This window comes from Seriola lalandi, unplaced genomic scaffold (assembly GCF_002814215.2).
Source record: "Seriola lalandi dorsalis isolate HSWRI2012SDOR001 ecotype SW California unplaced genomic scaffold, Sedor1 jcf7180002054522, whole genome shotgun sequence".
NCBI classification, from domain to species: Eukaryota; Metazoa; Chordata; class Actinopteri; order Carangiformes; family Carangidae; genus Seriola; species Seriola lalandi.
The window spans coordinates 1,543,988-1,557,451 of NW_019525075.1; the positions used below are offsets into that span (position 1 = coordinate 1,543,988).

At 39.0% G+C, this 13,464-nt stretch overlaps 1 protein-coding gene across 1 annotated transcript; it reads left to right on the plus strand.

The window, feature by feature from the left end:
• On the plus strand, positions 1-13,163 carry fkbp5 (FKBP prolyl isomerase 5). The gene is made up of 10 exons (XM_023414298.2): positions 1-366; positions 6,453-6,585; positions 6,766-6,910; positions 8,357-8,499; positions 9,856-9,970; positions 10,095-10,251; positions 12,048-12,138; positions 12,379-12,462; positions 12,552-12,737; positions 12,882-13,163. Exons 2-10 carry the CDS (start codon positions 6,481-6,483, stop codon positions 13,146-13,148), a joined length of 1,293 nt encoding a protein of 430 aa, XP_023270066.1. The 5' UTR covers positions 1-366; positions 6,453-6,480; the 3' UTR covers positions 13,149-13,163.
• The last annotated feature ends 301 nt before the right edge of the window (positions 13,164-13,464 follow it).

Sequence of the window (13,464 nt, forward strand, 5' to 3'; positions counted from 1 at the left end):
TCTCTCTCTCTCTATTTTTTTTTCACCCTCTCTGTGTCTCTCTGCCTCTCTCCGTGAACAGTGTCATTTTGAAGTCTGAGCTCCATGCGGCTACTACACCGGCACGTTTAGAGAGAGCGAAAGGGAGAGAGGTGGGGGGCAAAAAAAAAAAAAAAAAAGAGAGAGGAAAAACAGCGCTAGGTTACATACACACTCAGCACATGGGCAGAACATTTAGTACCCTGGACATGAGATGAGAGGGGCGGGCTTGAATTAGGTGGAATAGACGCGGTTAAGAAATCGACCGAGTGGAAAGCGGGTTTCAGCGGGTCGCCGGCTGTTTTTTTGGGGGGAACAATTAAAGAAAAGGAGCGAGCCTACGGAAATGTGAGTGTTTTCATTTTCTCTCTCTGTTCTGCTGCTGTTGAGACTTAATTAAGGAGTTCATTAAGACATGAAGCTTAGCCCACCGGCTTTCTAGTGCTTTCTGTTCACGCCTCGCTGAGTTAAAGGGACACATGTTATACATCATGAAGATTTACCTTTACAAGCTATCTGGTATTAATTAAATAAATATAAAAAAAAAAAAACAGAAACAAAAACGAGTCTGATACAACAGTTGGGGATTAAAACAAAAGATGCCCAGGTGAAGTTATCTGTTGTTGAGATAGTATATGTTAATCTTTCCATATGTCTGGTGGCATTTGAGGTTACAGCTGTATGTCACGGTGTTCTGGAAAAATAGGGCTGATAAGACTCCCTGTATGTGAGTGTGTTTGTAGGTGAAAGTGTGTGTGAATGTGGCACTTGGCTGTGGTTCCTTTTGTAGGTGAATGAGGACAACAGTTTACATCCAGAATCCCTCTAGGCTTAGGTGTATCTCCATAAATTACAGGTTGTATAATCCAGTTATTCTTTTTTTTTTTTTTAGAATTATTAACATTAACTCTAGCACCCTCTGTGCTGATCGTTACTCATTTTGGACCTACTTGTATGTTACAGGATGGATAATTGCAGCTCCTGAATAACTTTAAATATATGGCTGTTATCAAACATGTATTTTAGATTCAGTTGAGATGCAGAGTTGGCCTACTGACATGGGCATGGGTTGAGGCAAAGTCCCAGACATGAATCAGAGTGCTTCAGGGACATATTTAATGACAATAAATAACTTCTTGCCCAAATACACCAACAAGTGTGAAGGGGACAAGCCCTCATTGCAAATTCAAGGGTTTGCAATGTCATTTCATGTCCAAAGTATGCAGAGCACACAGCTTTACCACGGTAGCAGCATTTCCAGAAAGTGATGCCCATAAAAACAACTTTACAAGCTTTTCCTGCATCCTTCTTAATACGCTGTGATGTAATTGTCAGGCTGCAAAAAAAAAAAAAGACTCCCCCGGTATCAGACAATGCTCTGCTTCAGGATTTCAGTCTATAGGTTAGTCATGCACAGTGTGTGCTCGCATGTTCACATATGAATCAGCAGCAGAGATACGGATGTGAGACCAAATGTACAGATCATCTGTGTTCGTCTTTGGATGTGGTCTTTACTTCATCGTGTTCTGCTCGTGCATTCCTCCGCAGGGTATCTGAGTTTATGTACATGTATGCCCACATGCCATATGAGCTGTGTGGTTAATTTGCAGCTGGTCTCCCTGTCCAGTGTTTGATAAAAATACGTTTTACCACAAAGGACAGGTTAAAAGTTCAATGATAAAATTGATGGAAGAAGTAACTTTTAATTATGTGATTCTATTAATGATGGTAATTTATCGCAATATTACTTTACTTGCTTTATTTGACTTTAAATCACGTGTTAATGTAAATGTAAAGGTATGGTCACTTTGACTAATTAAAAACTGATTGTTTTCATCCAAAAATCGAAGCCTGGTTGTACGTGAGGGGGGTCAGATTGGTGAACACCATCAGGCTTTGCCAGCAGGGAACTGTGAATAGAAGGAACATTGTGTTCAGACACACGCGCGCACACACACACACACACACACACACACATCCACATGCACAAGGAGTTACATCTAAAACGAAATCCATGAAATTGAAAACACACAGAACAAGGTGTAGCTACAGAGGAGAGGGACATTTTGTGCTGACTTGTGTTCAAGAGTCCTGCAATCGAACACTTGGTCTTAGTGAGTGACACAGAACTGAAGAAGCAGAATAAATTGTGCAGATATTAATAAGCTAGATCTTTGGTTTGACCCTGTAGGTTAAGGCGCATGGGTGATGACAACAGCTCTTACTGTTCCTAAGATCTTGCTCACACTGAGAAAATGGGTGAAAATCCATTTCTTAATCAGTATTCAATATGATGAGCTCATTGCCAAGATGATGCATCTCAGGCCAAGCACTGCGGCTTAATGTTCATTTTTAGAGGCCATTCAAGAACTTAGTCACCACGGCAGAATGTCCTAATATTTGCACATGATCATCAACAGCATCTGGGATGTCCTGAGAGTCAGTCAGGACAACTGATGGAAAAATCTCGAGAAATGATGATGCAGCGAAGGAGAGCTGCCGTTCCTCTCTGTCAAAACGCACGGCCCTTGAGCAAAGCCTTAAAACATCTCTGTGGAAATGTTAAGTGGCCACAAGACTGCTGTCTGAACAGCGCCTGGCATTACCTGTTCTCTCTCTCACATTATTGTCTAGCCTTTGCAGTAAATATGAATACGATATTACTCAGGTCATCATATGAAATCTGATTTAAAAATGTTTTTAAGAGATAAAATAGATCAGAGAAACACAACTATACTTATACCCGTCCTAATGTTACACGATGTCCAGTGCAAAGAGCTCCAATTATGGGCAAGAGTGAAGATGTGACGTGATAGAATTCATGCATGTGACATCAGTGAGATAATCTCTTATCTATATTTATACAGTTCAGATTGCATAGACAACATAAAAAAGCACAAATCATAGCTTTTTATGTAAGTCTTGTTCACTGGTGACTTACCAGCATATGAAGAGCAATTTAAGCAAGAACTTGCATAATTTTTTGCTTGCAATATATCATTTTGAAATCAAAGTATCTTGTTGGTAAGTGTACAAAAAACACATAAACATGTATTTTTTGTCTGGGAACGGAGTGATATCTGCTTCTCAAAGATATACAACACTGTAGAATCCTCCTTTTATAAAATTTTAACTTTATTACATTTAGAAGAAAGCACAACATTTCTGACCTGACCTGATGAGGAGCCAGTTTGGTCTTGAATTGCTAATATCATCCAGTGAAGCAAAAAAAAAAAAACAGTCCTGTTGGTCTGCCTTACATCTCATGGTAAATATTACATTTTTATTTGCCATTGTTACTTAACAACTGTGGCCTAACATTAGTAACATCCTGATACGGTTCCATCTCAACAGCTGTGATCTGATGCTATGTGAGCAAGTGTTAACATCTCAGCTGTTGCATGTGATAATAATCACTGAATAGCATTTGCCAACATGCTTAACATAGCTAACTAGCTTTTACATTGTCTGCAAACAGTGTCGACATTATTGTGCCAGGGCAAACTGGAATTGCCTGCAGCCAGGTTTATTGAAGCAGCAGCAATGTGTGTCAACAATGATTGCTACTGTGATGAGAGAGGCAAGATTTAGCAGATGTAACACCAACAGGTCGTAACAGTTTAGTTTTTGGCAAAGCTGCTGTTGAAGTTTTTTTTTTCGCCACATGAATGTGTGAGACGGAGGCAGTTAGCATGAAGAAAGCCGTACAGCATCTGTCTGTCTGTCTGTCTGTCTGCATGGAGTAAACTGTCGAATACCACAAGTTGACATTTAATGTCATGGTTAGATTTGTAATCATGTTTACATATGCTTTGATCAGATAATCCTAAAGTGAGCCTAATTCGATTCAAGATTTTGCCAGTTTTAGACGTTTTTAATTCAGGCAAAGTTGTTTTAGAGAAACTTGAGAACATTTGAGAATATTTGGCTTTTGTTTAAAAAAAAGAAAAGAAAAAAGAATTTCAACATATTCATGATTCTCAAAGTCAAGTATCAAAATTTACTGGAAAAGTTCATTAGGGGTGATATCAGCACTTGTACTGAAAAACTTCAAGCAATACTTATCCCTACTCTATCATTTACCATTATATACGATTCTATATCTGTAATGTTTGGTCAGATTCGTAAACTTGTTGTTTACCTGTTCTTTGATCAGATGGTTCACAATTTAAATAAACATTTAAAATTTGAAATTTGGCTTATTTTGTTGCAGCAGTAAGGAGCCAAAAAGTATCGTCAGGAGCATCATATTGTCACTAAATTGAGCAATTTCAGTTTCAGTCTATATACCTATCAGTCTGACTGTGTAAAGCTGTGTATCAACCTGAGTATGTGTCTGTACTAGTACCAAGCTGGGATCAAATGCCTGGTCACAGTTAGTTATGAGGATGTGACGGCCATACAGAAGTCCAAATAAAGTTTAAAAAACTGTGTTGCTTTACACTAACACAGCCTCAAAGACCCAGTAGTGACAACTTTAAACTATGGACGGGTGACAAATTAAAGGAAAAACCTGATTAAATGAGTGGAGAAACAACCAATGCAGATGCGTCCACAAAGACTGCATAGTACAAGTAAGCAGTTAACAGCCTGGCCTGCTCTGTGGCAGGTATAACAATGCTGAGCAGGTCTATTGATTCTGATTTTGTATCAAGATGACACAAGGCAAAGATCTGTGACTTTGAGAGAGGGTTCATTGCTAGGGCACAGACGGCAGGAGCTTCAGTCTCAGACACTTCTCAACTGGCCAGTGTTTCAATAGGCTCAGTGACTTAAATGACATCTACATTTAGATGTATGGGGAAAAACATCAGTAAATCGGGTCGGACATTGTGGTCGGGAGGGCCACAATGATGCATGATGCATGATGTAAGGAAAAAACAGAAGAGCAATTCTTCCTTAGGTAACTGAGAATATCAGTGTAGAACATGATCAGACTTTGTCAGCAAGAACAGTCTGTCCACAAAGAAGGATATTATAGTAGGGCTGTAGTGCAGAAACCCCTCATTACAAAAATGAAAGCACATTTGAGAGTTCAGTGGTGCAAAAAGCATATGCACTGCTTTACAGAGATTTCAAATGAATCATCCTTCACCATAGGGTCAACAAGTGGGCGAGTGCATGTTGCATGTGTAGCGTACATTAAATAGACGGTACAGGCCTGAATGCCTGACCCCTGTGGTGAGGGCATCTGCTGGCGCTGTTACGCTGTGGGGGGGCATTTTGCTGACATGGTTTGGCTCCGCTTAGAGTTGCAAATCAATACAAAGTTGTTTGGCGTGATCACCCTCATCCCATAATGAAACACTGCCATCCTGATGGGAGTGTGCTCTTCCAGGATGACAATGCATCAATCTATAGAGCAGCAGGGTGAACTTAATGTTTAGATGAGTATGAAAATGATGTGAATCATATGTTATGGCCTTTCGCACCTGTGGGAGATTCTGGACTGATGTGTTAGTCAGAAACTCGACCACCATCATCAAAACACCAAATGAGGGAATATCTTGTGGAAGGATGGTAGAGTCCAGAGACTTGTAGAATCAAATTGCATTGAAGTTGTTCATGTGGTGGCCCAACGCATTACTAAGACACTTTATGCTGGCTTTTCTTTTAATTTGTCATGCGTCTGTAAAGCACAACATCACCAGAACAAACGCGACAATATGCAGCCTCATATTGTGATATTACATCAGTGCATCACCACTGAGTTGAAGAGTCGTGATCAAATTCAAGATTTTCACTGCCTCGTCACAAACACAAGTGAAAGAGATAAAAATGATCTAGGCTACTTGTGATGGCGCAGCTTTATAAGCACAGAGTGTGTGAGTGTAGTCGAGCCCACACTTTCCTGTGCATGAGGCTTTCGCAAAGAAGAATGTGATGTTGAAATACTCATCACAAAATGAACTGTGAAGATATCTAAAGCAGATTTCATTTGGTCCATAAAATATCCAGATGCCATTTGTAGATTGTCACAGGGCCATAAAGTAATAGTCCTGAACATACTGTACCTCTACCTTTGTGAACATAGCCCGTGTTACAAAACGAAATGACAAGGAAGCAACTAGCTGCTGCCTTTCACATAGATTTATAGTTACGTAATTACTTCATCTGTGGAGGATCAGACAAGGTGTGATACAGCTGAGTGATAGCACAACTGCAGTAAGTAATGCTCCTCATACAAATGGGATTGATGCGAATGTGGCTTTTGCAGCAAAACCACAAATTCATCTTCAGTTACAGTGTATAGACTTATGTCTTTAAATAGCAGCAAGTTATATAATGTGAAGAAAAAGTCATATTGATATTCTTTGTCAGAGATCGTGATTTTCCAGTCCATCTCCACAAATTAAACATAAGAGCCATAAGGACGTGTTATTTATGGTGCTCAGATTGCTGACACATAGATGTTTGTTCATTTTCTTTCTCAGTGTTACTGTGTGATGCCCACATGCAGAAATGACCACTGATCAGGATTTGCCTATGGATGCCCAGTCAGCCACAGCCGTGTTTGCTGCCAAGGGCACTGATGTAACACCCAATAAAGACCAAGGAGTTATCAAGGTATTTATTGTCATTGCTTTAAGTTTTCATGTAGGTGTTCAGGCACTAGTAGGACTCACTGTCCCACCATATGGCATGGTCGTGATTCGGTCTGTTCCAGCTCCTATTTCTTTTTATATTCTCTGTCAAAAAAAAAAACGTCTTAGTTGAATTGGAAATTTGTTGTCCTTCTGTCTGCAGGTTGTGAAGCATCCGGGGTTAGATGGAGACCGGCCGATGATTGGGGACAGAGTGACTGTCCACTACACTGGAAAGCTGCTCACGGGGAAGAAGTTCGACTGCAGTCGGGAACGCAAAGAGCCTTTTTGCTTCAATGTGGGCAAAGGTAGGTGGCTTTATGCATTACTGTCCAGCTTGATAGTGTGGTAGGGTTATTTATTGCTTAAAGCAATAGCTTGACATTTGGGGAATTATGCTTATTAGTTAGTTTAGATAGTTTAGAGATTAGAAGATTGATCCCACTCACATGTCAGTGAAGTAAAAATGAAGCCACAGTAAGGACACATTTATCTTAGCTTAGCATAAAGACTGGAAACAGCTAGTTGTTAAATCTAAGATGTTAAATCTCATTTGTTTCATCTGTACAAAGAGCTGTATTATTAAAAAAAAATGCCAAGGTTCGGGTCTTTGGAGTATTTTATGGTTATGTGTCGGACGGTTTCTTGGCTGGGAGTGTCCAAGTCATCTTTTTATTTTGGTTTTTGTGCAGATTAGACAAAAGAGATCAATCGTGTTAATTAATGAGCTTTAGAGGTGCTGGTAGGCAATTTTTTTTTCCATTGGAGAGAGCCAGGTTAGCTGTTATACCATTTTAAGTTGTTACACTCAGCTAGGCTAAGCTAAGCTAGCCAGCTGCTTGCTGTAGCCTTATATTTAACAAACAGACATGCTCGTCTAAGGGTTGGGTTATGCTCAGTCAGAACTACAGTTTATGTTGTCTGACCACACTGGAAGTCAAAACTGTGTTTATAGTTGTTTATAAGGCCCACACTCGAAGATGGAGTGAAAAACTGGTCATCAGAAAGAGGAGACATGTGATATTTTTTAAATAATGTCAACAGTGAAAAAAGAGAGCTAAAGAGAGAAGTTCAAACCCTTTCTCACCCTCCTCACAGCTGACCAGTCCCTGTGTGAAGTGGGCGTGAGTGTCGGATCATTGGTTTTTGGAAAGTTATGGACACCCTCCTAATCCAACGTCAGACATTTGTGTGTGTGTGTGTGTGTGTGTGTGTGTGTGTGTGTGTGTGTGTGTGTGTATTCCTTTAATTGGTCTTTAATCTTTAGAGGTGCATTTAGGCAGATCTTGTTACCTTTGGAGAGAGCCAGACTAGACTCCCTGTCTGCTCTCTTTAAGCTAAGATAAGGTGATCCTTAAACTGAATTCTCCACCAGAAAGCAAACTTCCCAAACTGTTCCTTTAAATTGTCATTGTTATCCTTGCTTAATGCTTGATGAATTATCTCAGCCAAAAAGGTCATGTTTTCAACTGTGTCTGGTTATTTGTCAGCAAAATTATGCAAAAAACATTAAAAAGCACTTGCACTTGGGGGGGTGGGGCATGGGCCAGGGGAGAATCCACTACATTTTGGGGCAGATCCGGATCATTTACTCTGAATTTGATTGTTTGTTTTTTTAAGTCTGGTGTATGTTTGACATTGGCCTTGGCAACGGTCTGCATTTCTGACTGCCATTCTAGTACAGTTTATTTTGAACCAGTTAGATGACTCACTAAAATCTCTAAATTTTTTTCATTTGCTTTATCCACCCATAGGACAGGTCCTGAAGGCCTGGGACGTTGGTGTGTTGTCCATGCAGAAAGGTGAAGTGTGCAGGTTACTGTGTAAACCAGACTATGCTTATGGACCTGCTGGAAATCCTGACAAAATTCCTCCCAACTCCCAAGTAGTATTTGAGGTAGGTGTGCCACATCAGTGCTGCCAATTTGTGCCACTGTTAATTGTGCATCACGCCAAGGGACTCTGACAATTTAGGGGCATGTGTCAGTCTCTGCAGATGGAGCTTTTGGTCGTAAAATTAACTGGTCTGTCTATTTTAATCCCTCTCAGTCAAACAGCCAGTGTAGTCCAGTTGGCCAGTCTGTTTGGAGCTCAGTGGGGATACAATTCAGGCTTTCTCAGTCCTCTACAATCAATGATCATTATAATTTAGTTCCGGATAAAAATCAAAAGAGATTTAGCCGACTGCTCTGCTTTACAAGTCACCCCCCACAGACACATTTAAGTCATAAAATCGCATATTCTACCCCCTGTAAACTTTCTTTTGTCAAATCTCCCACTGTGTCACTGCCAACAATAATCTAACTGTGTCAGATGTTATCAAGCGTTTCATAATCTGTTGTGTAGTGTAAGCTATAAATGAGATCATTCATCATGTGCTGCACAAGTATACATATCTATTAAGTATAGACTATTAAGTCTGTTTATTTATTTTTTAAAAGATGTATTGAATTCTGGGTAACACTTTACTTATTTAGCATTTGTAAGCAGTATTTGAGAAATGGTTTACAACTCACTATAATGTTGTTATTACAGTAGTAATAAAGTGTTAATGAAAGGAGAGATTATAATTGTTGTCAAATACTGTACATTTATAAACACATTTCACAATGTCCTTATAGCTGCTTATACGCATGTTATCAACCACTTACTAAAGTTTTATATACTGCCTATAAGCTAAATAGGCAGACTGAAAGTAAAGTGGTATCGAATTTTATTGTTCTGAATATCAGGACAGTATCGGGACAGTCATTACAAACATGTGCAGCCAAATTTTGTTCAAACCCACAAAACTTTATTTTAAATCCTAGCAAGGACCCCAAAGTCTCCAAAGATGCCTGATATACGAGGCTGAATGTTGGAAGAACGTGTGTAAAATGATGCACAGGACATAAAAAAAATATTTCCATTTGATTGAATGGAGCAGCCACAGATAACTGTCTTTGGTTTGAATGTAAATATCATATAGTTTAGGTTGCAATAGGTTACAACATTATATTTACATAACATTAAATGTCTGACTGCACAACCTACCTGTAATGTATCTTCAATAGTCATTATTATTTTCTTCGTTTTTATTTTCATGACTTTTGTGGTGAGTCCTACTTATTTTTTTATTTATTTGTTTTTCCTCCTCTCACACCTACATACTGTAACACCATACATCAACTTCGGCACAGCTGTAATTTTATATTCTGCTTTATATAACTGTTTGTGTAGCACAATGATTAAATAAACGTTTACATCACAACAGATGGAGCTACTTAATTTCGAAGGAGAGATGCTTACAGATGATGGCGGCATCATGAGAAGAATAAAGGTCAAAGGGGACGGTTACACTAATCCCAACGATGGGGCAAGTGTTGACGGTAACAGCTTTCTCTGCTTCAAGGATCAATGTTGATACTGTGCCAGTTTTGCCGAATATTCAATATATTAAACGGTTACATCAGGGTTGAAATTGTGTCATAACTTGTGTCATGTGTTCCACAGTGCACCTGGAGGGGAGCTGTGGTGGTCGACTGTTTGACTGCAGGGACGTTACCTTTATTGTTGGTGAGGCTGAAGATAAAGGCGTTCCTCTGGGAGTGGACCGAGCTATGGACAAGATGCAGAGAGGAGAGAGCTGTGAACTTCACCTAAAACCAAAGTAAGTTAAATCTGTGACTTGGTTTGCTCCGTCATTGCGCTTAGAGTGTTTCAGTCTTTATGTGAAATTTCTTTGGAACTCTGAGAAGCTAAGAAGAGACATGAAGGTGTTTTGGGCTTATAGACATTTGAAATGGGGTAAGTTGTCCAAACAGCCATTGCTTTTTTGTGAGGGTTCACAAGTCAAAAATGTTAGGAACTACTGGTTTAATGTACTGTATTTTATAAGCTTATCTCTGATCTATTAAAGTAACTAGTAACTATATATGCCATATAAATGTGGTGGAGTTAAAAAGTACAATATTTGCTTGTGAAATGTAGTGGATCAGATGTATAAGATGTAAATAGATATATTTAAGTAAAATGCATGACTAAATGTACTTAGTTACATTCCACCACAGGCTGATACCACACCAGAAAAATCCTTAAATTTACAATTTACAAAGATTTAGTATTTATGCAGTGCTGTGACTGCTACTATTAATATGATATATTTTGTACATATATATGTGGAGTCAGAAGTCATTTGGTCTTCAACAGCTCTACAATGATTCCTTTGTGGATATGATCAGGATATACTGTATTGATCAAAAACCTAATTAACTTTCAGAGATCAGACAAAAAAACACATTTAATTCTTTTTATTCTTGTAACTTCAACCAGCTCTGCATTTAAGTACTTTTGTTTTTCTTGTTAAACATAAATACCATAGACAAAAGGGGAAAAAATAATAAATATAATGCATGTAGTACAGCCTAGACCACATTTAATTGTTCTGCTAATTAAAAATTGATGGAGCAATTATTACAGTAAATAGAACACATTGTACTGGCCAACCACATCATATCACTCCCCTCCCTTAACCCCCTGCCCACACCAACCCCTCAGGCAAAACCAGTACAGAGTATCGGCGATAAGTACTAGGAATTCATAGCGCAGAAACAATTCATGCTGAGAGGTCATGCCAGCATTTGGTCAACTAACACTGTGACAAATCTAATAAAAGAAGAAAGTACAGACAGAAAAACAAAAGAAACAAACTATGAAAATTTATATTCATAATGCTTCTCCAGCTCAGATGACTAAAATCTCTGTTTATCTCAATGGGGAAACCGTCTTCTAGTGTAGGTCCTGCAGTATATATTCTGTTTCATACTCCCTCAATTACATCTTTTTTATTTAATGCCATGTAAGATGTCATCTCCTTTATCCACTTACACATGTGTAGATGTTTTTTTTTTCCCAGTTAAAAGCTATAAGCCTCTTTGGTTGCAAAATAAACATGTTAATTAGTAGCCTACATACTAGCTCTGCTTTATATTAAAATCCATAGGGTTTAGATTGATAACGAATAGGTTCTAAAGGAATGTGTGTTCATAGCAAACTTTCTATTGCGTTATAAACTCCTCTCCAGGAATCTTTCCAAATTCCTCACCAGCCCACATTCTCGAAAGCAGTGGAACCGTGTCCCTTTAATGTCACTGCATTTTGAGCAAGTGCCTGGAATCAAAGTAAAACATGTTTATATTTTGACATGTGTAGCATGTGGGGAATTTTCACCATCCTCAGGTTTTTAATTTTTGTCACAAGTGGGATTTCCCTCCTTGTAGTTTAAATGTCAGATGGCTTGAGTTGACTGTTGACAGTTGGTTTTGATTTCCCAGTTTGGCTGCTTGACATTTAGACATGAATGTGTTCCAAAATAAATATTTAGCAGTTAATTTTGTTTCTAATTTTGTTTCAGTATCGTCAACAGGCTGATGATGATCGTCATGGTTTTTTTTTTTTTTTTTACAGGTATGGCTTTGGAAGCGAAGGTAGACCAGAGTACAAAATAGGACCAGACAAAGATATTGTATATGAAGTTACCCTCAAAGACTTTCAAAGGGTGAGCTCTCTTTTTACTTTTCCTGGTCTAATATACTTTAAGCAGCCATTCTACATTATATCAGACGAGATTCGGGATCAATACATGTCTGTTACTTTGGGTAGATTTTCCATTGAAGACAAACAAATTTTGGAAACACTTTAGTTCCTAGATAACTATGTAGCAAATTTCAGCTGACTACAAAAAACATAAAAAGTAGTGTTTACTCATTTTCTGTGACGCCAACTGTGTTTCCACAAGGCTAAAGAATCCTGGGAAATGGACTTGAATGAAAAGCTGGATTTGGCTGCTGGAGTGAAGCATAAAGGGAATCACTATTTTAAGGTACAGTGCCCATGCTGGTCTTCTATCTTAACAAATTATTTGTCCTCTTGCTTACATCTCTCTAAGTTCCTATTATCTTCCCGTATTAGGTGGGGCGGTACTTCCAGGCGGTCATCCAGTACCAGCGCATTATTTCCTGGCTTGAGATGGAGTTTGGTACTGGGATAGAGCAGCAGAAGAGGATACAAGACTTTATTTTGACGGCCCACCTCAATTTAGCGTTGTGTTTCCTGCGGATAAAAGAGTTCTCACAAGTAGTGGAGAACTGCAACAAGGTGGGAGGCTGCATGGCCCTGATGATAGTCCATAATTAAACACCATTTCATTTCCTTAAGTGTCTCTTTGTAACAGCTGCTCTTCTAGATATATTCTTACCTAATTACTTTGTGTGTGTGTGTGTTTGTGTGTGTGTGTATTAGGTGATTGAGCTTGATGAGAGCAATGAGAAAGCTTTGTATCGTCGTGGGGAAGCGCGTCTCCTCCGCAACGAGTTCAGCCTTGCCATGGCAGACTTTCAGCAAGTGCTTCAAGTCAACCCCTCAAATCGGGCAGCTCGTGCTCAGATTTCCATCTGCCAGACCAAGATTAAGGAACATCATGAACAGGACAAGAGGACCTACGCCAACATGTTCCAGAAATTTGCAGAACGGGACGCCAAGGTCTGTGAACTCACTGCTCTTGGCTGAATGTACATAAACAGTCAGCCTGACTTGTTTCCTTTCTGTTCCTTTCTTTTCTTTTCTTTTCTTTTCTTTTCTTTTCTTTTCTTTTCTTTTCTTTTCTTTTCTTTTCTTTTCTTTTCTCTACGTGAATTAAATACTAACCTTTAAATTCATTTAAATTTGAAGAAATGATGAAAGTTATTTGGACTGAATTTGAATCTCATAGCACACCTTACCACACACACACACACACACACACACACACACACACACACATACACACACACACACACCCACGCATGCACCACAAAACTGATATAGTCCGTAATTTGTGGTCCTT

Coding starts and splice junctions, on each gene's coding strand:
- fkbp5 (XM_023414298.2), top strand. CDS start 6,481: ATGACCACTGATCAGGATTTGCCTATGGATGCCCAGTCAGCCACAGCC. Junction 6,911..8,356: donor TTGCTTCAATGTGGGCAAAG/GTAGGTGGCTTT, acceptor ATCCACCCATAG/GACAGGTCCTGAAGGCCTGG. Junction 8,500..9,855: donor ACTCCCAAGTAGTATTTGAG/GTAGGTGTGCCA, acceptor ACATCACAACAG/ATGGAGCTACTTAATTTCGA.